At 35.1% G+C, this 25,764-nt stretch overlaps 2 protein-coding genes across 3 annotated transcripts; one reads left to right on the forward strand and one right to left on the reverse strand.

Annotated features, from left to right (window-relative positions):
* Window positions 1-1,118: 1,118 nt before the first annotated feature.
* Window positions 1,119-7,605, forward strand: LOC147284177 (Di-glucose binding protein with Kinesin motor domain-containing protein). 2 transcript variants are annotated; one of them, XM_086243434.1, is made up of 19 exons: window positions 1,119-1,400; window positions 1,994-2,295; window positions 2,416-2,587; window positions 2,698-2,768; window positions 2,861-3,044; window positions 3,534-3,643; window positions 3,724-3,823; window positions 3,910-3,996; window positions 4,081-4,257; window positions 4,378-4,651; window positions 4,792-4,953; window positions 5,073-5,288; window positions 5,378-5,415; window positions 5,607-5,770; window positions 5,857-6,108; window positions 6,185-6,256; window positions 6,443-6,517; window positions 6,615-6,683; window positions 7,030-7,605. In XM_086243434.1, the coding sequence occupies exons 1-19, from the start codon at window positions 1,196-1,198 to the stop codon at window positions 7,483-7,485; spliced, it is 3,186 nt and encodes a 1,061-aa protein (XP_086099560.1). In that variant the 5' UTR covers window positions 1,119-1,195; the 3' UTR covers window positions 7,486-7,605. The 2 variants fall into 2 exon arrangements, with proteins under 2 accessions (XP_086099560.1, XP_086099562.1); XM_086243436.1 differs by having other exon boundaries at window positions 1,997-2,295.
* A 6,085-nt stretch (window positions 7,606-13,690) lies between these two features.
* Window positions 13,691-15,346, reverse strand: LOC147284178 (dof zinc finger protein DOF5.7-like). The gene has a single exon (XM_086244087.1). It carries the CDS (start codon window positions 15,083-15,085, stop codon window positions 13,964-13,966), a length of 1,122 nt encoding a protein of 373 aa, XP_086100213.1. The 5' UTR covers window positions 15,086-15,346; the 3' UTR covers window positions 13,691-13,963.
* Window positions 15,347-25,764: the final 10,418 nt, after the last annotated feature.

The following is a 25,764-nucleotide window of genomic DNA, read 5'->3' on the forward strand; positions in this document are numbered from 1 at the left end:
ACTAATACCGAAATGGCGGTATCGGTTACCTCAATATTCGGTAATTTTTGGTGCACTTTGCGGTCGGCTCTCGGTAAATTTCGGTAATTCGGCATAAAATCTCAGCCCTAGTAATGACAATTTGATCAATGCTACCCAGAGTCGAGTAAAATCGACTCTTAGCCAAACTTTCTTCCATATGGAGGTTTTAATGAGTGAGACACATGTTGTATTATATCAAAGAATTTAAATTCAAACCTTATAGGAAAACGAAACGTGAGTAGCCCTTACTTAAAAGTTTCTCATCTTCCTTTTTCACCCCTTTGTTTAAAAGTGGATTGGCTTGTAATTGGAACCTCCACATGAACCGTTTTGTTCTCTTGGATTTTGTTTTGGATTTTAAATAAAAACCCTCTCTAACAAAATTCTAAAATGTACACCCTAAAGTTTGGGCCAACTTTCGCTTTACTCCTTGAATTTCAAAAGTTTAAAATGTACATCATAAAATTAGATCCATATTTCAATTTTTACTGTTCGTTAGTTTGACTATCATTTGAAGTGTTATTTGCTTATTTGGAAACTATGAGGCCCACACGTTTTCTTATATGGCATGTGATAAGACGTCGATTCTAGTTTTTGTTAATGGTATTTTCATAAAATTATCCACATAGATAATCTCACAAAGCCCATGCCCCAACAAAAACCATGGTGAAAGCTTTGCCACTTCCCATATAAAAGAACTTGAGTTCCATAACATAGGGCAGAAATTGAAAGAGGAGCTTAACGTTAAGGTGTGTGTATTGTAAAGTTTTGAATATCAAAAATTCATAATGCAAAAGTGAAAAATGAGTCGAACTTGGAGGGTATAAAGTGTAATTAACCCAAACAATAGGAGAGTGTTATTCCCCCATTTGCATCCAAATATGAAATACCTGCTGCCCGCGCTCCCCATTTTATATTTCTATATTAAGCTACATTAAAGAACATACCACAGATTTTTCCTTCCTTTTACGGACGGGGAGCAACTTAAATGGTAAAAGCGGACCATAACGGTCGTTATTATTTCAAACGGTAACAACAATTCAAATTCAAAGATACTCAAAAGTCCCAAAACCAAAGGCACCAGGCACTTTCTTTGCTGCAAGAAAAAGGCTCTTTCCACTCTCGTTACCTCAAGATTTTCTCAGTCCCCAAACACTATTCAACGCCCATTTCCATGGAAGACATGCAATTCAACTCCGCTTTCCAAGAAGCAAAAACCCTACCTTCTTGGGTTCCCGATTCCGAGAAAGATCAACAGTCGCACCCAGATCTCAAAGATTCTAACATTGTCGCGGTTTGCGAGTCTCTGGTGGATTCGATGCTTTGTGACTCGGGTTCAAGACTAATTACTACCGGATTAACAAGACCCAACTCCACAGGTTCCTATCTCTGGTCTCATATTGTTTTCATTTTCTTGTATTGGGATAGTGTTTGTTTGGTTTCTGAGAAACAAAATGGGAAAACTGAAAAGAAAATAAATCAGATCTGGGTCTTTCTTTTTCCCAGTAATTAGGGTCTAAGTTAACAAGGAAATTCACCCACGTAATCCTAATTTTCTTGTTACATTTAAAGAAAAAGATTATCCCTCTGTTTATATATTCAATTTCGCAGTATTAAATATTAGGCCTAAGCTTTTCAGTGATTTCGGTCTATATGCCCATTTATGTCTGGTTTGGTTTGCAAATGTTTAAACCTACAAGTTCCAATTCATGCTAATCATTTTATCAGTTTATCGAAGGTTTCAACACTAATTGCAGAATTATTTGTCTTCCATTGTGTAAATTGAATTATAATTGTCCAGGCCTTTAATTGTTATTAATGTGTTCTTCCTTTTTATTGTGTGAGTAGGAAATTTCAAATTTACAGCTGTTTTACTGTATTATAGTTTAGTGCCACAGTGTTAATCTATAGATGAGAGGTGATAAAGTATTTTTAACTGAATTGGGGAATCTAATTATGGTGGATTTTGCAGCAGATGAGTATGTGATGTTTGTGAATGCTGGAGGTGAGGCTTCAAATGAATCAGATTCTAGTGTGAAATTTATGGGTGACACCTATTTTGAGGGAGGGAATGTTTTACGGACCAATGAACATATACATGATGGTGGGGATTATCCATTCATCTATCAGTCAGCTCGAGTAGGGAACTTCTGCTACCGGTTCAACAATCTTCCTCCTGAAGACTATTGCATTGATATTCATTTCTCTGAAATTATAAACACAAATGGGCCTAAAGGAATGAGGGTATTCAATGTATTCATCCAGGAAGAAAAGGCAAGTCAATTGAGTGAAAAGCGTATCTGTGTCTATTTCTTTTATTTCCCTTCCCTTTTGGTGAAATTAGTAAAAGCAGGGACTGATACGTAGAAATTCTCTTCTTGATCAATATGGCAGGTCCTTTCAGGCTTTGATATCTTTGCTGTTGTAGGAGCCAATAAGCCCTTGCAATTAGTTGATTCAAGGGTCTCAGTGAAGGAGGATGGAGTAGTTGTGATAAGGTTTGAAGGGGTTAATGGCAGCCCAGTAGTTAGTGGGATTGGCATTAGGAGAGCACCAAAGGTTTCAGGTATTCTTATATGCATTGTCTTTGTTTAAATGGTTTTTTCCAGTTTAGTGGTATATGGGTATGTTCATATCAGTATTTTGAAGCTAGTGCTGACTTATGTCTGATTACAGTTCCACGGCTGATAGTGGAACATCTTAAATGTAACTACTGTGATGCTGAAATAGAATTTCCTTCAGCTCAGGTTAGGAACATCTTACTTAAAGTTAAAGAGCTTACACGTTTAAAGCTTAGCGATATTTGCTTATTTGGAAACTTAAAATTTTGGGTTTACAGATGAAACTAATGCAAACAAAGTCCACCGCCAAATATGAGAAGAAGATACAAGAGCTTACAACTCAGTGCCAACTTAAAGCAAAAGAATGCTATGAGGCATGGATGTCTTTGACTGCAGCAAATGAGCAGCTGGACAAGGTCAGGATGGAACTTGACAACATGACCTTTAAGACACTGTCTCAAGGTATGGTTTGTTAAGCTTCCACATTTTATAGAGAGTGCCTTTCTAGTGTCCTCTAAATTTAATGAATTGAGAATCTTCTGGTTAGACAATTGAGAGATAATGAAATTTTCCATAATTAGTTATGCCGAGTGACTTTAAAGTAATCTGGAACTCAATTCTCATTATGTTCAGTGATCTATACATGGATGCCAGTGAATTCAGACTTGAGAGACTACAAAATCTTTAGTTGTCCTATTTTTATGGTCTAAATGGGCAGAGCTGACCCACTTATCTTCTGCCAAAAAAATGAAAGAAAAAGGCTATAAAAGATGGTAGCTTTCATCTTATAAGTTAAACATTGGGTGAAAGAAGAAAGTAATAAGGTCTGCCTATGAAGTACTGCCAGGACCATTTTCAGTTCAACTAAAAGTTATGTTAAATTTTGTACTCTTTTTTTTTTTCTTTTTTTTTTATGTATAACTTTCTGATTCTATTTCATTTCCTCATTAGATCAAACAATGCAGAAACAAGCCGAAGATATAAGGAGTATGTCTAGCAGGTATGAGCGTGACAAGAAGTACTGGGCAGTAGCAGTCAATGATTTACAAGAAAAAATAAAGGTTAGCATTGGAAAGAATTGTGTGTGTATGCATTTGTTCATAATTTGGTCTCGAATTCATGTGACTGGTTTCTTATGCAGCTGATGCAAACAGAGCATTTACAGCTTTCTCGTGAAGCACATGAATGCGTTGGTTCAATTCCTGAGTTGAATAAAATGATATTTGCAATTCAGGGATTAGGTATGTTAGAATTACACTTTGTGTTTTTTGGCTTTCAAAGTTACGTGACACAAGATATTTCATGGACTTGTGGAATGATTTTACAGTTGTGGAGTGTGAAGATCTCAAAGTGAAGTACAATGAAGAGCAAGCTAAGAGAAAGAAGCTCTTCAATGAGGTTCAAGAGGCTAAAGGCATGTGTCGTTTTTTTACTTTTTTAATTTAGTGGTGTGCTGAATTTAAGCTTACGAATCTTTTATGTATGTCAAAATTATCAGGGAATATCAGGGTTTTTTGCCGCTGCCGCCCATTAAGTAAGGCAGAGATAGCAGCTGGGTGTAAAACGGTTGTAGACTTTGAGGCAGCAAAGGATGGATGTCTTGGATTCCTGACAGGTGGCTCCACTAAAAGGTCATTCAAATTTGATCGAGTTTACACCCCGAAAGATGATCAAGGTATTTTTTCACACACACACGCGCGCACACACATATCTATCTATCATTTTATTGCCACCTAACATAATTTAAGTTGGTGAAATCTGTATTGAGCCAGAGTTTTTGCCTTTTTCTTGACAGTTGATGTTTTTGTGGATGCTTCCCCAATGGTGACTTCCGTCCTAGACGGTTACAATGTCTGCATATTTGCTTATGGGCAAACAGGGACAGGAAAGACATTTACAATGGAGGGCATTGAGCAGAATAGGGGAGTCAATTATAGGACTCTCGAGCAGTTGTTTGAAATTGCAAAGGAAAGAAGTGAAGCATTTACATACAACATATCTGTGAGCGTACTTGAAGTTTACAATGAGCAGATTAGGGACTTGTTAGCTACATCACCAACATCAAAGAAGTAAGATTACTGTTGCTGTAGGCCAAAAGTTGACTAGGTTCAGCTGAGATAAAAATGGTTAACAGAAAGTCTGTCAAATTATTTATTTTGGGTATCACCTAGCAACAAAAAACTTACACAATTTTTCATTGTATTGCTAGGTTGGAGATAAAACAAGCTTCTGAAGGGTCTCATCATGTTCCAGGGATAGTAGAAGCAAAAGTTGAAAATATTGGGGAAGTGTGGAGTGTCCTGCAAGCTGGAAGCAATGCTAGAGCTATAGGAAGTAATAATGTTAATGAGCATAGCAGCCGATCTCATTGGTACTGCTCTTGATTGATTTCTCCTAATTTTGTTTCTGTAAAAGATTTTTTCTTTTCTTTTCGCTCTATGTATTTTTATTATTGTTAACCATGGTGAATATTTTACCCGTTTTATTCAGCTTGCTTTGCATAATGGTAAGAGCGAAGAATTTGATAAACGGTGAGTGCACCAAGAGCAAGCTTTGGTTAGTTGATTTGGCAGGCAGTGAGAGGCTTGCAAAAACTGATGTACAAGGAGAGCGACTAAAGGAAGCTCAAAATATCAATAGATCCCTTTCAGCTCTGGGAGATGTGATTTCTGCTCTTGCAAATAAAAGTAGTCACATTCCATACAGGTCTGCTTTGTGTGTTGTGCGAATTTGTATCATTTCTCCACCAATCTTCATATTCTGTTTTTATAACAGTGCTTGTTGCTTGGTTTCAGGAACTCTAAGTTGACACATTTACTTCAAGATTCATTAGGTAAGATTATCCTAGCTGTGCGAGTGTGTGTGCAAGTCTTGTTTTATTTGTTCAGAAGTAAAACTTTGAGGCTTGGGTTAGTACTTGTGTAATAATCAGATCAATTAAATGATCAACTTAGCACTAAAGGAAGCTTAAATTCTGCTAGCTTTTGCCACTTCTTTAATGAGATTGTTGTGTATGTGTTGCAGGAGGTGACTCTAAAACTTTGATGTTTGTGCAAATAAGCCCTTCAGATCAGGATTTGGGCGAGACTCTAAGCTCTCTAAATTTTGCAACACGGGTTCGAGGAATTGAGTTGGGTCCTGCCAAGAAGCAAGTTGATACTAGTGAGCTCCAGAAAACAAAAGTCATGGTTGGTATATTGATTTTCGGTTGAATTATGTTATTTTGACACCAATTATAAATTTTAGTAAACATATTTTCTTTCCATCAAACCAGCTTGAAAAGGCTAGGCAGGAAGCAAAATCCAAAGATGAATCTCTGAGGAAGCTAGAAGAGAGCTTACAAAACCTGGAGAGTAAGACCAAAGGAAAAGATCAAATTTACAAAAGCCAGCAAGAAAAGATCAAAGAACTTGAAGGGCAGCTTGAGTTGAAGACAGCCTTGCATACTCAATCAGAGAAGCAAGCTTCACAACTTTCAGATAGATTGAGGGGGAAGGAAGAAACCTGCAGTGGTCTCCAACAAAAGGTTGCTCTCCACCTGAATTATTATTAATTCTGCACTTCTCTATTATTGATGCTGACAGGAACTTTATCTGCTGAAGGTCAAAGAGTTGGATGCTGAACTCATAGAACAACAGAAGTTACAGTCAGAGTCTGCAACTTTGCACCAGAAGGTACTACCACTCCAAAGTTTAACCTCTCTATGTTTTATTTTATTTTTCCATTTTTATCTTTTTATTATAAGGCTGAGGCACTTTTTTTTTTGTTTTCATTTTTCTTTTTAAATTATTTACAAGTCACATCCTTTTGATATGTTGAAAAGCTGAAACATCTAGTATTTTTTTATTTTATTTGAGCAGGTTAAGGATCTTGAAAACAAGCTGAAAGAGCAAATGCAAGAGTCTGAGTTTCAATCCACCATTCTTCAACATAAGGTTGTTAAACACAGGAAGCATTTCTAGTGCCTAGTTTATATATGTTGATGGAAAATTATAAGGTCATAAGCTTATTTGTTCTCTTCATTTCTTTTAGGTGAAGGAGCTAGAAATAAAACTGAAAGAGCAGGAGCAAAAATCAGACTCCTCCTCACTTCATCAGAAGGTTTTGGCACTACCCTCACCACCCCTCTATTTATGCTCTTATTTCTATTGTATAATTTTTTGAAAGCTATTCAGTGGAAATTTGCAAAATTCAGATATAGTGATTGGAGTCTAATGATTGGCTGGTACCAAATGTTCACCATATATGGTTGCACTTGTAACAAAAAAATATTTTCGCATGATAAAAGATGTCTTTTTGTTATGCAAATTATATCAGCACCCATAGAACCCGGAACATTTTACATGTCTAAAATTGTGATTTGCATTAGTAACATTTTAGAACTTTTCTCTGAGCGAAGACAGAAGAGAAACTGAAAGTGCAAATATTTATTTTCATGTTGTGACAGATTAAGGAACTTGAAGCCAAGTTAAGGGAGCGAGAGAAACAGTTGCAGAGTACTCAAGATTTTGCCGATGCAATAAGGGCCACACCTAATGAGGGAAAGACCTGCATAAGAGATGAAATCATGAACGATGTTGAGCCTTGTATCTTAAGGAGTTCAAATTCACTAAAACGTCCGATGAGTCAAGGGTCTACATTACTGAAAGGGAATGATTCTGTCCACGAGGCAAGAAGGAAAAGGGAGTTCAAAAGTGGTGACACAGAGAACATTATGATGCTATCTACTTTTTTAAATGAGAACAAAGTTAGGAAATCTGACCCACCTAAGATTGCAAGAATCACAAGAACAGCAAAGCCAGTCACTGCTCCTCAAGGACCTTTGATTCACAAGAGGATTGTTAACAGAGATCAGACTCAAGTTAAGGAGAGGGATAGTAAGAAAAAAATCTGGTCAAGATAGTGAGATGTAAAAGAACAAAGAAAAATCAACTTGCTCTATGTTTTCTGTATTAATATGTATATATACAACACATATACTGCTTCTGAATTCTGTTTTCAATATATAATTCTTTTTGTGCCATCTTTGTGGGCCATCGGAAATTCTGTTTTCAGTATATACCTTTCTTTTGTTTTTCCTTTTCCCCCCTAGTGTTCTACATTTTATTTGTTTTTCTGATGTATTTTCACTTTGCTCGGAAGTTCTACATTTTATTTATCAAGAACAGGTTGAATGGGACATGTTTTGATGGCAACAGAGTTGCTTAAGTTCTGTATATTGAATTAGAAATGCCTTGAGTGGATGAAGGATTTCAATGTGGGATTTACAAGTCCCAATTGGACAAACTGCAATATGGGGATACCATTTTCTTTTAGGCTTAAATTCAAAAATTTAATTGTTATGCAGCTTTTGTTGCTACCTTGCAAACCATTTTCTGGGGCATACAGGCTCAGACCCTGACAGCTAATAATAAGTCCCAAATTGTGGTGAAGCAGAGCAGCTCTTGGTAGAGCATATCATATGTTGAGCCACCAATCCATGAACTGTCATTAGCAAACATGCACTTACAATGCATCTGCTGCTACTCCTATTTACCAATAGTATTGAAATAAATAACAAAGTACTGTAAGAAGTTGCTTTAACTCATGGAGTTTACTGGTTAACTGTGAAGCCTATCTTCTTTCTCCCCTTGACATTAATAAATATAAGAGATGTGTCAGTACCTGCCTCCCAATTATGCATATAGAAAAGTAGAAAAGTCTTTAGAACCCTCTCCATATGTGTAAGACAGTTCAGAAAAAAATTGAAGAATTGGCTATATATACTGTTCGTGCCATCTTTAATCTTTATATTGAGGAATATATCGTAGGGATAAATAACTATATATTTTTAAGCCTGCAAGCCCACAGCACCCCACCCTTAGCCCACCTCTCCAGGCCTAAGTCCACCAAACCCCACAAGACCCAGTCCATTCCACTTTGAAATTCACTCCGTCCTCATAAATAGAGTTCACAAAAAAATGAATCTTTTTTTTTTTGCTAAGAAAAAAATGAATTACTTTTATAATTTTATTCCAACTTTTTTCTGAACTCTTTTATAGTATAGTGAGTATAGAGAGTTGAGAAAAACAATTAGGTTCTAAAACAAATTTTCTTTTTTAAATACACATAATGAATTACTAGTTCTTGACACGTGTACGTTTTCATGAGTATTGATAGGCCTAAGTCTTACATGGGCATCTCTCACAATGAGGTGAGTCTCATGTGTTGAAGAGCTCACCTCATTGTGAGAGATGCCTCATTGGGGCATGCCCCCTTAAAGACTCACTCTATCGATAAGCTTTGTTTGCTATGCACTTAAAGGCTAGAGTTGGTTCCTGTATCAATTTTTTTTTATTTAAGTTATTTTATTTTGCTATAACATGTTAGTAGTTAGTCTCTTTGATAGTTTTGTATTCCTTTTAAAGTTTTCATTTCATGAAGGGCAATTTTTTATAAAGGGCATATTTTGAATTTCAAAATTAAGTTACACCAAACCTCTTAAATAGATTAGAATAAAACTATAGATTTAAGAGTTTATATAACTTTATTCACACCAAAAAAGTGCTATAATTTCATTGCATCATTTGTTTGCTATCTTTATATAACAAATATAAATTATAATTAAAAATCATGTAAAACAAGCAGAGAATCTACCTGAATCCCTTGTTTTTTTTTACCACACCTACATTGCTTTACTCAATATATTAAGGTTTCGAGTCCAATTGAGAGAGAGAGAGAGAGAGAGAGAGAGAGAGAGAGAGAGGTGTGTGTATATATCTCATCAACAGATGCATCATCACTATAACAGAAATAATTCCCTTCTCTCAAGAAAAGATAACCATATAATTGAACAACTCCAAAAACAATTAATTCCTCACAATCTCGAAGAAGTATGTACATCTTTGAGAACAAGTGTACAATGAACCTTAATTTAGTGGTCACTTGGCACTTGCACACAAGCACTCTGACTGAACATATTACATTGCAGTACTCAAGCTAGGCTGTACAATTTGTGTGAAAGGGAGTTGCAATTTATAACCTGTCTTAGAGAAGAAAGCTAGGCACATGCACTTAAAAGACCAAAAATGAAATGATGAGGGATCGGAGGGTGGCCTGGCCTGATGAAAAATGTGTGTGTGGGTGTTTGTTTTCCGACCCCCAGAAAATGCCAAAAAGGGTGACGAATATGGAAGCGATTTTCTCGTTTTAAAGGGCGGGTGGGTCATTGCCCAACAGATCATCACAGCCACAACAAAACAAAACCTTACTACACATCTTCAGAGGCGAACGTTATTTTCTGACGATGATGATGATGACATGTTTGATTACTTAATTGCCATATTTGTGTTTTGCTTGTAGATAGAGAAAGAATCTCTTTACTTGGCTTGTCATGTTTGTACTAGTTTGTTCACACCAGAGCACTAGCTTGGCTAGCTATATATTACTAAAGAAAATAGATTGAAAAAAAAAAAAAAAAAAAAAAGAGAGAAGAAACAGAAAAATACTTGCCATTTGATCATTGATAAACCTGACCCATTTTTTACTGATTTGATAATGTTGGTAGTGGATTAGTAAATTTCATAAAAAAATTATTATATGTAATAGTAACACGATGTACATAGCATGTTGGCGTGATTTTACGAATCTATCCAAATTATAACACATGCAATTTTATTTTATTTTTTAGTCGATCACATGCAAAATCATTATAAATAAGACATATATGTCATTGATCGAGAAGATTTCTTCTGAATGACAAGGGCGAGGAAATTATAGGTGAATCCCAATTATATATGAAGACTAGTGTACGTAAGATCATGCCTTAAAAACTCTAATCAATGCCACACTATCGTTTATATTTTAATGCCAAAATGTTTTCCTGTCAGATAGTTTAACATATTAATATAAATTATTGATTTAAGATAATTTTTGCTCTAATTAAGTTTATAGCTAGTTTGATAACATAATATTTTTATATTGTGGTATATACTTTCTAAGAAAATTACCCATTATATAAATTCAAAAGATTAGGCAAGGGGTTACAAGGAGGAAGCTATTCTTTGTTATCTAGTCAAACCATTGAGAGCGTAAAAGAGGTGGTATCCACAAGGACCACAACCTTTTGATTCATGTCATGATGAAGTATTACCCTTTCACATAACCTGTGAGTGAATAAAGAAATGTGTAGCTAGCTACTTATAAGCATGACCTTCGTGTTCTATTTCTTGGATTGAATGGTTCATACATGCAATGTTTGGGTGGTTTCATATGATGATGAAACTAATTAAGCATATATCACAGACTCACTCACAATAGTGGTGGTGGGCCAGAGTTAGGGTGTAGGATAAGATAGGTGAAGATGAGGAGCATTGTATAGTTTCTCAATAGGTCATGAGCTTCTTGCAGCTATAAGGTTGTAAAATGACAGTTGACACACCATGACACTATACAACACAAACAGTCTAACAAAAAGTTCTCTCCCACTCAGCCCTTCACGTTAATCATGCGGCTTCATGTTCTTCTGTTATTGAGTCACTCATCTCTCTCTGAAAAAAAATATATTATATATAGTCATTAATTAACATTTTTTTTTGGCTTACATGGTGTATGTAAAATTTATAGTTTATTTCGAAAACAGAAGGACTGAAGGAGAATTACCTTATTGCATGTATATATGTTGGTAAGCTATTAATTTAGATTATTGATTATGGGGATTATATTATTTTAATGTGTAATACTAAATAAATTAGCAATATAACAACATAACATGTCAAATATTTAACAAGATGATATTATTCTTTATATATAGGATAAAAGACCATTTTGGTCTCTATAGTTTTGCCCTTGTTTCAATTTCAAATTTTTTCATTTAATTTCTTGTAGTTAAGATTTGTTACAATCAAGTATAAAATTAATTAAAATATCATCCAAATTTTAGAAAGAATTTTTATTTGAAAATCATGTGCAATGTTAGCCTTTGTGAGGTTAAGAGCAAAACATGTCATAAAATAATTGGTATAGTGTTGCACTAGCGTGTTCATAAAAGCAAAGACTTCACCGTCAAATTATAAACTACGAGAACTAGCTAGATTAAATTTAAATAACCATCAAATTACAGGGACCAAATGATAAATTGCCCATATAAAAGATGGATTTGATCGAACAGGATGTTTCGGGTCAAATCTTGTGGTAGATCCCGTTGCACGGAATCCTGTTTTTCATATATATAAATTTTAATTTACAAAAATAAAAAGAATATTAATGATTGATTAGCTTTTGAAGAGCTTCTTCTGTTCATAGCTTTATTGAATGCATGTGTGTCTAAGAGAGAGAGGTGATATGAATGAATGAAAAAGCAGCTAGCAGAGCAACATGTCTATAAATAAAGATGGGGGGACGTCCTAGCTAGCATGTCAGGCAGGGAGAGTAATTGGTGGTGTGTCTCAACTCAACTCTCAATGTTCCATTTAGATTCGTGCATATATACAAGCCAGCCCAAAGAATGTTGCACTTGTAGTAGAGCTAGCTATATATGGTCGGAAACACGTACAGTGGCTGAGAGCCAAGTTAAAATTGGTTTCATGTAAAGGAATGAAGCCTGGCACATGCAATTTTATACTCATCATCAAGAGATTGATAAATAGATACATATGAACAAGCATTTTTAATTGCCTTGATATGTAGCCCAAAGAAAAGGTATAGACAGAAAGCATTGCCCTTATTAATATACATGCAGACAGGCTTTGTATATATAGTACAAGCAATTTTAAAGTGATGATCGATAGCTGTCTCTCTCTCCCTCTTCTTTATATGAAAATTATAAGCATGTTTTTTGTTTATATATATAGTACCATAAGTATGCATGGATACAAGGAGCTTTATGCAATATTTATGCTAATACTTTTTCGTTTCACATAAATAGCCAAAGTAAAGAATAAAGTTGGGCATGGCTCTCTCTCTCTCTCTCTCTCTCTCTCTCTCTCTCTCTCTCTCAGAGTTATCATAAAACAGAATGGCATTGAGAGATGCTGCAGTAGCCTTCAGCAGTAGCAATTAGTAGCAATTAGCACGGAGGGATCAGCTGGGGCTCGCCACCCAACACTCTAAAAAGCTAAACACTACATATAACATTATTTTTTGCTACACCAAAAAACGAACCCTAAGCTTTTGAGATGCCACATATATCTTTCATTATTTCACTCTCTCTCTCCCTCTCTCTCTCATTCAAATGTTGACAGTCTTTCATTCAATACACTTTCAAACCACCACTTTTTCAGACAGCACCAAATCACACCACACTGCCACTAATTATTACCATAAGAGAGTCCAAAGCCACAGAGAGAAAGAGATAGAGGAACAGACAAAGAAAGAGAGAAAGAGAGCAGGCTAGGGTAGTTAATTAAAGCTAGGAAGAGGCCCAACAGCAGAGGCTTTACCCAGCCACTGTTACTGCCTACTGTGGTGACAAATTGTCTCAGTGGCTGATGAGAGGAAGCCTGAGACTTGGTTTTTTGATAGAGATGTGGGGAGAGAGAGAGAGAGACAGAGATGTACAACACTGAGACAGTGAGAGTTGTAGATACTGACTGATCATAAAACAAATCAAAGATATGGCATTAAGTCCCCATTTAATAACACTTCTCCAAAATCTATCACATAATAATATATTAATTAAGTAGGTAGTGAGAGATTTAATTGAATGCTTGCTATACAGTACAGTGTTTATTTAAGTAGCTAGCTAGCATCAATATTGCCAAATAGTATATACAATCCAATGTTAATTATCTATATCCATTCTTAGGTAATTAACCACAAAATCATTGGTTTTTTTGGGGGAGAGATCTAGAGATCGAGATGGAGAGAAAACACAAAGCAGACTTAATTAATTTATAGCTTTTTGGTGCAAGCCCAGCTCTATTTTTTGCTACCCTAAACAGCAACCTTTCCTGAATCTACATGCATATAAGAAATGGGGAAAACTAACTACCATGAACATGATCAACAAAAATTTGCACAGATTAGCAATGCAACAAGATTTATATACATATATATAACTGGGGATATTGGAGCTAGTATTGATCAACATCAATTAATTACTGGATAATAGTAATAAGATATAAACATATATCATTTAGCTAGTTTAGGGCAAAACACTATTTCTTTTTCTGTTACCAATTAATTAACTTTTACATTTGCATATGATCGATGAACCCCAACAAAACCAATTAACCAACAAACATATGCCAAAATGGGTTTAATTTAGATAATTTAAAATTAAATAAATTATATTCTCCCCATTTGTGATCATCATATATGCTTTTTAACTGTCTAGCTAGCTAGCTACCTCGATCTCTTGATGCTCCTCCTGATGATAATAATTAATTAATTATCATCATAATCTAGGGCAAAGCATTATATTGCTGCTGCAAATCACTCCACGCGTGATGAACTCCATTCCAGGCGTTGCCGTTGCCGCCGCCACCACTGTTGGTTGGAGTGGGATCAGTCACCGGCGGCGGTGCGTAAGAGTTCCCAAAGAACCACTCGGTCGCCATATGAGCACCAGCTTCTTTTGCTCTTGCACCCACAACTCCAGCTCCTCCAGCTGGATTTGATGAAATCTCCAGATTCTGAAACAAGATGGGTTTGATGGGCTGCTGCTGGTCTTGATGATGGTCCAGCTGGACTGATGAGGAAATTACGGTATTACCCTTGGGAGACTGATCATGATCATCATGATCTCCAGTAGTACTGCCAAACAACATGGCCAGCCTCTGCTGCTGTAGCTTCCAGTGGAGGTCTTGGTTGATGGAGCTCAAGGACTCAATTGACGACGCAAGGTTGCTATGAACGTTCATGTTCTGAAGTACTCCGCTACTAAACCCAATACCACCGCCGCCTCCGCCTCCGCTACTCAAAGTGAGCGGATAATTAAAACCCATAAAAGGAGATGAGGTTCCGGCCGCGGCTGACGGATCAAGAGAAGTAGCCGAATTAAGGTCTCCGAAAGAAGAAAAGTGGTTATTGTAAATCCCAGGTTGTAGTGAAGGGTTGGTATTGAGCCTAGGCAAAGATAGGGCGGCGCCGCCGAGCTGAAAATCCATTGCGGGGGAAATGCCTTGAAAGAACTTCAACCCAGCACTCAAATTGTCCGAGGAGGAGCCGGAGTAGTCTGTGGAGTCACTGCCGGAGAGGCGGGAAGACGATTTCAGCTTCTTGTTTTTCCGGCAGCCGCCGCCGATGGGGACGTTGCGGAGAGCCCCGCCTTTGGTCCAGTACCTTCTGCAGGTCTTGCAGAAATGGCGGGGCTGCGTGAGGCTGTAGTTGTTGTAGTAGCAGAATTTGGTGTTGGGGGAGTCGCATCTCGGGCACTTGAGAGCTGGCGGCTGCTGCTGCTGCTCATCAGATTGTGGCTTTGCAGATGAAGAGCTTTTACGGGTGCTCGCCCCCGGCGGAGTACTCTCGTCATCTTTCATGGCCGGCTTCACCGGCATGTGGTGCTGATCATCTGAGGACATCATTTGGAGATGAATTAAAAGCTTGGAGTGATATTGAATAGAGAGGAAAAGCAGGAAGAGATGAGAGCTAGAGAGATGATGGTGATCAATTAATTAAATGGGTTTTTTTCTGGGGGGTGGTGGGTTGATCAGTTTCCTTTTGCAGAGGCAAAGATACTCAAATTCAATGGTTTCATGCATGGGATGGAGAGAGAGGGTAGGAGGAGTAGGGGTACTGTTGATGGGTGCTTGTGATCTTCATCAAAGAGGGGAAATTGATTGGGATCGATGACTTTAATTAGAAAAAAAAAAAAAGATAAAAGAAAATATGATATGTGTGTAAGGTGGTTTTAGAAGGCTAGATAGCCTAGATCTGATGGAATAAATAAAGCTACATATATATATATATGTGAGAGAGAGAGAGAGAGAGAGAGAGAGAGAGAGAGAGTTCACTAGAAAAATAAGTCGGTCTCTTTATATATATATACATGTAGAGCTAGATATATAGCTAGCAAACAGAGAAAAGGAGTGAGCAGAAGAGACAATTGTAAACTAGCTACATGATCTGAAAACGATGATCAGCTGGCACTGGCAGAATAATTAAAAATTGGATAGAATTAGTTCTTGAATAGTGTTGGACATGGAAAATAATGTATATTCATGTATATATATATACTTCCTCTCGTCATTTCTTTAATTAATTAAAAAACGGAACTCATATATTTTATAGTATTTATAATTTTCTGACCTTATTTTTGACATGATCTAATATTTTAAGGTATAAATCATCAACTAAGATTTGTTCTTCTGTTTTAAGTCTCATGGCCAGTTTTGTGCTCACATTCCTTAGTTAGATTGTAGGTTTTAATTCTCGATTTTGGGCTCTTAAAACTCAAGAGTTAAAACCTAAAATATAACCTCGAATGATGATTCTATATCCGAAAACTCGAAAGTCAAAACCTAAAATATAACTTCGAACGATGATTCTATACCTTAAAATAAATAATCATATACCTTAAAATGGTAAACCCTATAAAAAATAAAATAAAAATAGCAACATTTCAATAAAAGACTCACGTCCATTTTTTAGTTAAAAAACAGACATCTTGAACAAAAAATTTTTGTACATATTTGTATATACTGATTAATCATAGTAATTAAAGGCCCAATTAGAGTCTCTGGTCACTAAAATCTTTTAATTTTGGAGTAGTTGGTACAAGTGTTGTGCGTTTATAGGTGATGAAAACTTTTGTGGATTAGTAAACAGAGAAAGAAGTTCGTCTAAATATATTACAAAATATTCCATATGGGTCATATGGCATATAAACACATCTAATAATAAAAAGATTCATATCTTAGTAGTTGAAAAGTGAAGTTGTTAAAACTTAAAGTTAAATATATGATATTAGGAGTACTATTATATGTAACATAGTTCTTTCAACAATGTGAAATTCACAATGATCGATTGATATAATATAAAGAGATAATGACATAAAAATTATGAGTCTCATCATTTCTATTGATTGAATGAGTAAGACTGAAAATATATTGAACAACAAGTGTAGTATTGAAAAATCACCCAAACTAGTATAATTTGACCTTAATAATAATTAATTTAGTTAAATGACTTGGTAATTTGGTGGATGCGATAGAATCAAGGGTTTAAATTTTGAAATTTTCGGCGAAATTTCGTCGAAAATTTCGATTTTGAAGGGGTCCGAAATTTTAACACTGATTCGACAAAATTTCGGGCGAAATTTCGAACACTCTAACAGCCAAATTTTTTGAATTTCAGAGAAATTTCGTCAAAATTTAGCAAAATTTCGACAAAATTTAGCAAAATTTCGACGAAATTTCGCTCACTTACCCAGAAAGTCTGAAACCCAGCCCAGCGAACCCTCACGCAGTCACACCTTCTCGATCTCACTCGATCTGCAGCGCGCGCCGCTTTCTCCTCTCTCCTCCGTCTTCTCCTTGGCTTGTTAGACTGGACTCATCTCTCTCTCTCTCTTCTCACCGATTCTGTTATGTTCTCGGCTTCTCGAACTTCTCTGTCTTCTCACCAACTCCGGCCACCTCGAAGCATCCAGCCACCTGGCTCGAAGCCTCCGGCCACGTCGAAGCCTCTGGCCACCTCTCAGCCTTTGGCCTCTCTCTCTCTTAAGTCTTAAGAATCAGATGTAATATTATATACAATACAGTATACATTATGCATATGCTTTTAAAATTGTGTATGTAATGCAAGACAGTGATGACTGTGAGTTCAAGCCAACATGAGGAGGAGTCAGAAATAATAAGGATCCCGAGGACCCAAAAAGACAAGGACATAGACTGTTTCTTGATCTTTTGATTTGTACATAGAAACTAGAAAGAGGAGAAAAAAAAAACTAATAAGGACAAGAAGAAGTCAATAAAAAAAAATATATTGAAAGAGATGCAAAAATATACACAATTATTATACTTATATGATCTTAACAGACTAGTAACAACTGTATACTGTATATTATCAATTTATCACGGCTAAAGCAGTAAAGCCTAAATGGCTAAATCTGCCTAAATCTAATAGATTTACAATTTATTAGATTAAATTGGGTTACAAATTTACAATTTATTAGACTCTCGGTCCTAAATCTAATTGATTAGATATTAGATTTACAATTTTACAGTTATAATTTTTTAAGATAAATTATTATCACCTATTAATATATTATCTAAGATCAATAACATATTTTGGGTTTACTTGTAAATTATATTGATCTTGGGTTGTTTTATATAAGATAAATTATATTGATCTTGGGTTGATTTATATAGATTTGGAATTAATTATATGATTTTGGGTTGATTTTGATTTGTATAATTTGTATGATTTTGGGTTAATTTTGATTTGTATGATTTGTGTAATTTGTATGATATATAAATATTGATATGGAAGTTGAATTGGTGATATGATATGGAATTGAAATTGTATGATTTGTTAATAATTAATATTGAATTTGTAAGATTTGTTAATAGTATCTAATATGTGTCATGTATGGAATTGCCAAATTGGTAATTTAGAATTAGTGAAATTAATATGGAGTTGGTAATAAATTAATAATTAATATGAAATTAGTAATATGGAAATGGAATTGGTGATATAATATGAAATTACAAATTAGTAATATAGAATTGCCAATTGGTAATATTAATATGATATGAAATTACTAATTAGTAATAACTAGTATGATATTAATTTCTTGGTGATATACTGATATGATGATACTGAAGACGGTGGAAATTTTGAACCTCCTAAAAATTCTATGTAGTATTGATTACTTTTGTAATTCATGTGACAATATTGTAGTAAAAATAAAATTGAGGTGTTATTGAAGTAATTATTAATTTGTAAAACATTTTTTTAACAATATTTGTCTCCAGCGCACATTATATTCATCACATATCACATGAAACCTACCATATAATTTGGTTTTTTTAATGTAGTAGATAATATGTTAAATAAATATAAGGTAAAATTTCATTCAAAATTTTTGTATTTTGATAGCAATTTTCGTCGTTTTCGTCGAATTTTTGTCGACATTTAAAAATTTTTAAAATTTTCGTCGAAATTTTCATCAAAATTTTTTTGAAATTTGAATTTTATTCCTTGAATAGAATGTGTACAAAATATGATGGATGAGTGGATGACACATGAATTTTCATGTGGTGAGTAAAATCATGCATGACATGAAAGCGAACTTGGGATGTGACGTATTATTATATAAGTGATGGATATATATAGGCTATATATGATGGATATATATAGGCTATATATGATGGATATAGGCTATAAGTAAAAGCAGGGCAGAGAGTAAGGAGTAGCGTTAGCTAGCTAGGGATGGAACTTGGAAGGTTGAGTCAGTGAGTGAGGTCCCCAACAGTAACTGTGGGCTCTGCCACTCACAGCAGCTTTGTCTATTCCTTCCCATGTAATGTCCCTTTTAAACCAAAGATAACCAGACCTCACTTTTCAGGCCCCAAATGAGATTGATTTATTTATGGGATTAATACCATTTTGCTCCCCCGACTATTACACTTGTATCAGTTTGCTCCCCAGACTTCTAATTTAGAAAATTAAAGACTCTGACTTTTTCAATTTTACCAATTGAGGTTCTTTTGTCAATTTACACATTTTTTATCTAAATCTTTGAGGGCAAAATGGTCCCTTCCAATTAGATCTTATCATTTTTTCCTCATGCATCATTTTTCCTCTTTTATTTCTTGCTAAATTTTGCTTGATCATCTCGACATTTTAGATGAAAAATGTATAAATTGACGGAATAACCTTAATTGGCAAAATTGAAAAAGTCAGGGTCCTTAATTTTCCAAATTAGAAGTCTGGGGAGCAAACTGATACATGTGTAATAGTCTGGGGAGCAAAATGACATTAATCCCTTTATTTATTTACTTTGGCCTGGGGGGGGTAAATTAATTCACTGTCTCTAATTAATTAGCTCTTCCATCATTTTGCTGGCTACGTACACATATAATTGATAGCAACAATTTTAGTACTCCCAGTGCCCAAAAAACAAAAGAATTAATGCTCAACCTGTTGCTTCAATTATGCTACTAATTAGCCAATAATGAACAGACAAGCCAAAGGTAAAAAATAAACGGTCCATTAATAATGGCCTAATACACTTGTAGTGTCCCAGTGTTGATAGTTTTTGATATATGGTCCTGAGCAGGTAGGAGGGGGCTATGAGTCCGAATTGCATCAGTTGGTGCAGTAGAAACAAGTACGTACGTTTACGATTACGAAGACCCATAAAACAGCAAATTAAGATACCCCTTCGCCTTTCCCGCCAGTTTTTTTATGCAAAGAGACTGCACTCATCTCTGTAACACAGGAATTTAACGGTCGCGATCATATATATTTTTTTAATTCTCATTTGTCTTCTTGTAGCTTAGCTAGGTTTGGATAATATTGACTATTATGAATTACTTTCTGGGAACCAGGGAGGGGAGGTGTACAACTTAGAGAGAGAGAGAGAGAGAGAGAGAGAGAGAGATTTCCTTTCAGCGATAGAAGGAAATGTGATTCTGGTTTTCTCATAAGATATTTTACCAAAATTTAATTATCCCCATATTGAAAATAGCTATCTTTCAAAATAAGGTTTAACTTTTGCCAAAACATAAGTTGGATGGACACAAATACCCTTACTGTTCTTTACTCGAACCTCCTTTTTAGTGTCCTAGAATTCCCTTTGACTAGTTTATGTCTAGGTCCAAGTTCGTGATATTAAGGATGATTTCTATTTTTTGGCCAAAAAAAAAAAAAAAAAAAGGATGATTTCTATTTAAAAAAAAAAAAACAAAAAATGGATGGATTTCTATTTTGTAAATAAGGGTATTTTTGTCTATCAGCATATATTATATTCTAACTAAACTTGATTTTTCTTTAAAAAATAGCTATTTTTATTAGAGTCACAAGATTTGGACTATTTTTTTTCATTTTGTCAAAAATGCTTTCTCAGAGATACATAAGATGGATTGATGGTATGAATTTTTCAATAAGATATTTTGAGGCGTACATTGGTAAGAATTGCAGATCAAATACAATTATTTTCATATCAAATATGTGACTATCTATTATCGGGTATATTAAACGAGATATGTTTCTAAGTTTTATTGAGGCCTTTTGAAATAAAACCTCACACTTGAATGAGTCTATTGGACTTGCCCTCGTTTATATTGGACATAGGTGGTTAAGTTAGGGATAATATTGATGTAACCTAGGGTCTGAAAGACATGGCCCCTAACAAGTGGTATCAGAGCCGACGATTTGGTTGGTTCGCATCGCATGTGATCATCGGTGGAGTAGGTATATGGTCAATGGAGACTAGTTGTCTAATAGGAGAGTAGCTCTGAGGAAATTTCTAGAGTCCAACCTAGCTGAAGCATACTCAAGAAAATTTTGATTGGGTACGAGATGGAGTTGCAAGGACAAATTAATGCTTAAGGTGGAGTTGTCTATAAGGTTTTACAACAAATTGGATGGTCGGTCGTGCTTATAAGATGATTGATAGATGGTTAAGATGATTCGAGGTAGACTTAGAGAGGATGTCAAGAATTGTGATTTGATTCATGGATAAGTGATTGTCTATCATTAGATATATATTTTAAGTAAGATATTTCTCTAAGTTCCACTGAAATAAAACCCCACACATGAATGAGTCCATTAAGCTTGCCCTCATTCATGTTGGATATAGGTGGTTAAATTGGTGACATTATTGGGCATGGGCCTCCAACATACATCCCGGCCATCATATAATGACATGTTTACTAATCCGTAATCGGATTAAAAGGAATTGGATTGATAAGGAATTGGATTGAGAATGAATTGGATTGAGGAGGAGTCAAAATCCGGATTCCCATTGAAACTGTTTACTAAATTATCTGGAATCAGAGTAGGAATGATACTAATTCCATATAAGTTGTCTACTAATTCACTGGAATCAGAATTGAAACCAATTTGATTACTAAAATGCTCTCGTTTTAAATAAATTATTTTATATGCTAGTTAATAGTAAAAAAGTTGGAATTATAGAAATAATGTGAGGGTATTATAGGAAAAATAGTTGGACTCCTGATGGGTTGTTTCTCTAGGAATCAGAATACCTCCCCCCACACAAGAATCCAATTCCTCCAATATAAGGAGTTGAATTCCTGATATCATGTGGACCCCACTTGTATTTTTATTCCCATATAGTTAGTAAACACATGAGTACCCCGTAATCGGAATCCAATTCCTTATTTTGATTCCGATTACGGATTAGTAAACATACCATAAAAGTCGACAATCATTTCTAATAATTATTAATTGATTTTGAGAGAAGAGAAATCAAATGAAGTATGGATGTTAATTTATTTAGGTGCATTGTGTTTTTTTTCTTGTTACAAGGGAAAGCCAAAGGGGGAATGGAGATTCGAACTCTACAATCCCCTACATAAGAACTCCGGCCTTGGGTGCATTGTCTGTTTGTTGAACTTCTTTTCATTTTTGAACCTTGATCCAAAGATGCCAACTCTCCAAATTCTTCAAACAAGAGACTGCAAATCCCACTTGTTAATTGGACAAAAGTAGATTGAAGAGTTCGACCACGATTTGTCATACATCGACACACCACATCAAACACGTCGATCTTCTCTTCCCAATTTAGACACTCAGATTTCCAAAAAAATATGGTGTTTTACTAAAAGGCTTCTAACATTAGTGTATATATATGGTCTAATTTCTTATAAACCAATTCATAACTCCTTACCAAACTTATATGGGATTATTAACATGGTTTTAATATAAGCCACACTCTCAAACAACCTCCACATTGGCAGGACTTAAGTCATCATTCAAATATCATCTCACAATCCAAACGCTATCTCCACCTTGATCTAAACAAGCTAGGTCTCCGAATTCTCCAAATTGCTCGCAAGAGACACCAAATTTGGGCTTTGTACCACATGTTAGGCGAAAGCCGATATATGAGTGCAACCAAATTACCACATATCTCTACACACACACACGTACACACACCAAATATGTCGATATTCTCTCTAGTTTAGCAACTTGAGTTGCTAAACGAGTATGAGGTTTTATTAAAGGGTCTTGGCATTAGTGTGTATGGTCTAATTCCTTACATATTGAATATATAATAACAAATATCACTCTAATCTAAGCACTCTCTCAACTATATATTACTACAGGGTTTGCATGATAATCAAGCCATTTCTGAATTTTCTTCTCCCTTATAATAATTCACTTAATTCATTTTCCGAAACCCCACCCTAATTAATCATGAGTGTCGCATGCAGTTGATAAAATTGTATTATACATAAACAAAAAACTCTAAGAGTCTTTTAGACATATATAGAGGGCAGGACAGGGCATCGCTACCGACCAAAGACGTTGAGGAACTGAGGAAGGAAATGTATGGTGGTTGAGAAACGTGGAGCGCCGTAAAATTACCCGTTTTACGCTGAAACGTACAGCTAAGTGCATGCATAGCCAGATATATATGTCCATCATCACGTATAGCTATAGACCATCGTACGTTGAGAGAGAGAGAAGAGAGAGATACACGTGATAGAGGTGGCTAGATTCCCGTGAGACCAAACCAGCTAGAAACCAAGCCCATGTATTATGTATATAATAGGCCATAACACACATCAAATTAAGTATCAAACCAATGCTTCCTCTGCCACTCCATCACCAAACGTTACATCTCACGGGCCTTACCACCCATCTATCTCAATTCCATCATATATATATATATATATACACCCTTTTTATTTATTTATTACTTGGATCTCTAGCTTTTAGGGTAGACAAATAAATAATCGCATGGGATGTCTAAATGTTTAATTAAAACCTATCAATTTTATAGATGTTTTATATGTTATGACGATCTTTGTTATTATTTACTAAAAAAATAATTACGTGATCGAATATAAATGAAAGGCAAAGAATCCTATTTTTATATATAATATATCTCCGGACTCCAAAATTCTTTTCAGATGGTAACGATGGCTATTTGTCAAATTTTCACAAAGCTTTAAGAATGTCGGAAATGTTAAAGTTTAGGTGTCAATTCTATTGATTTTGAATGCAATCATATATATTCATTAAGATCATGTTGGATTTCATTAACAGATAACTAACATGTGATAATTAATTTGAAAGAGCTCCTAATTAACCATGAAGAATATTAATCAGAATATTGGAGTCACCCTTTATTGTGGGAGAAAAATTGGCCTACAGATATTGGTTACGACTGAGACATTTTGTGTAGCTTTGTGTTATGTATTCACTTTAAATATAAACTTGTCCAACAATAACAATCTTTAAATTTCTATGCAAACTAAATATACGTTGAGGGTAGAGGAGATTTGAACTTAAATATCTTTTAACATTAAGAGAAGAAATATATATCACTAAACTATAGTCGTATTATACAAACTAATTAAATATTAGTATATAGATTAAGCTAGTTCTAGACTTCTAGTTTATCAAAAAGGTATTGAAGTTAACATGGGTACAAGTAAAAGACTACAGTATCATTATCAATTGGCTATGATGCATGTGTGATGATCCAAAACATGAGATTGAGCTAGCGATTGTGAAAATTATTAAAAGAAAGGAAGGAAAGATTTGGTTTTGTTTGTCCCCTTCCTCCTGCTATAATATATATATCCTCATATATAAGAATGCTCTAAAACTAACTAGTTAGTAAGTTAATACAAAGCTAACTACCATACTGAACCCACCGCATAATGTAATCTCAAAATCCGAACCGTCTATTTTTTAGGCCCTACTTCAAAGATTATCCTTGTAAAAAATCTCCAAATTCGAAAATCATTTAGTCATTTGATTATATCAACAACTATTTATATGCTTTTATCGAAAACACTGATTGTCTATTTATTTGATCTCAATTAGATGACTAAATGATTTCCGATTTAGTTGATTTTTTGTAATGATGATCTTTGAAGTACGACCTAAATAATTGATGGTTCGGATTATGAGATTAGTTATGTGGTGGTCTCAAAAGCATGGTTAGCTTCGTATTAACTTGCTAACTAGTTAGTTTTAGAGCACTCCTATATATATATATATACATATATCTGCAGCGCAGCCAGCCAAAATCACAATTAATGGACATCCAATCCCAGAGTACGGCTGAGCGTGCTCTCACTCGATCACTGAGTCACTGCTGCTCCTGCTCTGCGCGCACACTTACCCATCTCCAACTCCATGGACCATGAATCGAGGGTACTTTGGTCATTTCCTCCTTCTATGCATGTAATTTACACCTCTGAAGTCACTCTCCATGCTCTTATACTCACGACTCTCAAAGGTTTGACTTCTAAAGCTACACTGCTACTGCTCTGCTTGCTTGCTTCCGCTTATTGGGGCAAACAAATCGATCAACCTTAATTTTAAGTCATTATTTATTAATAAATATTAAATTACTCCAATTTTGATAGCTTAAAAGGAATATATTTTTCCCAAAATTCCTTATCTGGATACTGATTAATGATTGGGTTGTGATTTATCAGTTTCCACACCTGAAACTGACCCAACACAAACAAAAACAAATCAAATAAAAATCAGGTTGAGCTGCGTTTAGTTATCTTTCTTAAGCTTTAGAATCATAAAATTAATTTTATCAGTAACAGCCTAACAGGCCGTTTAAATAGCCCAAAGAATAAATACTTCTAGGCCCATATTTTACAAGGCCCAAAACTGTAACTGAATTGAAAAGGCTCAAGTGAGTCTGCTGGAAGAAAGAAGGTATGGTGATGTAAAGGGCCATATATTCCTATATTAGAAGCAACTGCCATATGTTTTAGCCATTTAGCCACCTCATTTTGTCCTTCTTTCTTTGCGTGAAGAAAGAAGGTACATGTCTTACTTGTTGTTTATATGATGATGTACTTGACCTATTTTGGTACAAACATGAAAATGGTAAAAGCTCTCAAGAAAAAAGATGATGAAAGAATTTAAGATGAGTGACTTGGGTCTTACCATAAATTTTCTCGGAATTCAATAAATGCGCAATTGCAGTGACATAAAATTTAGATTTTCATGCTCGTTCTTGTTTTATTTCAGATTTGGTACGCAAAGGAGGAATTGGCAAAGCATGGATAATTAATTTACCAAAATCAAC

Source organism: Dryas octopetala, chromosome 5, assembly GCF_963921425.1.
Source record: "Dryas octopetala chromosome 5, drDryOcto1.1, whole genome shotgun sequence".
Classification (NCBI taxonomy): domain Eukaryota; kingdom Viridiplantae; phylum Streptophyta; class Magnoliopsida; order Rosales; family Rosaceae; genus Dryas; species Dryas octopetala.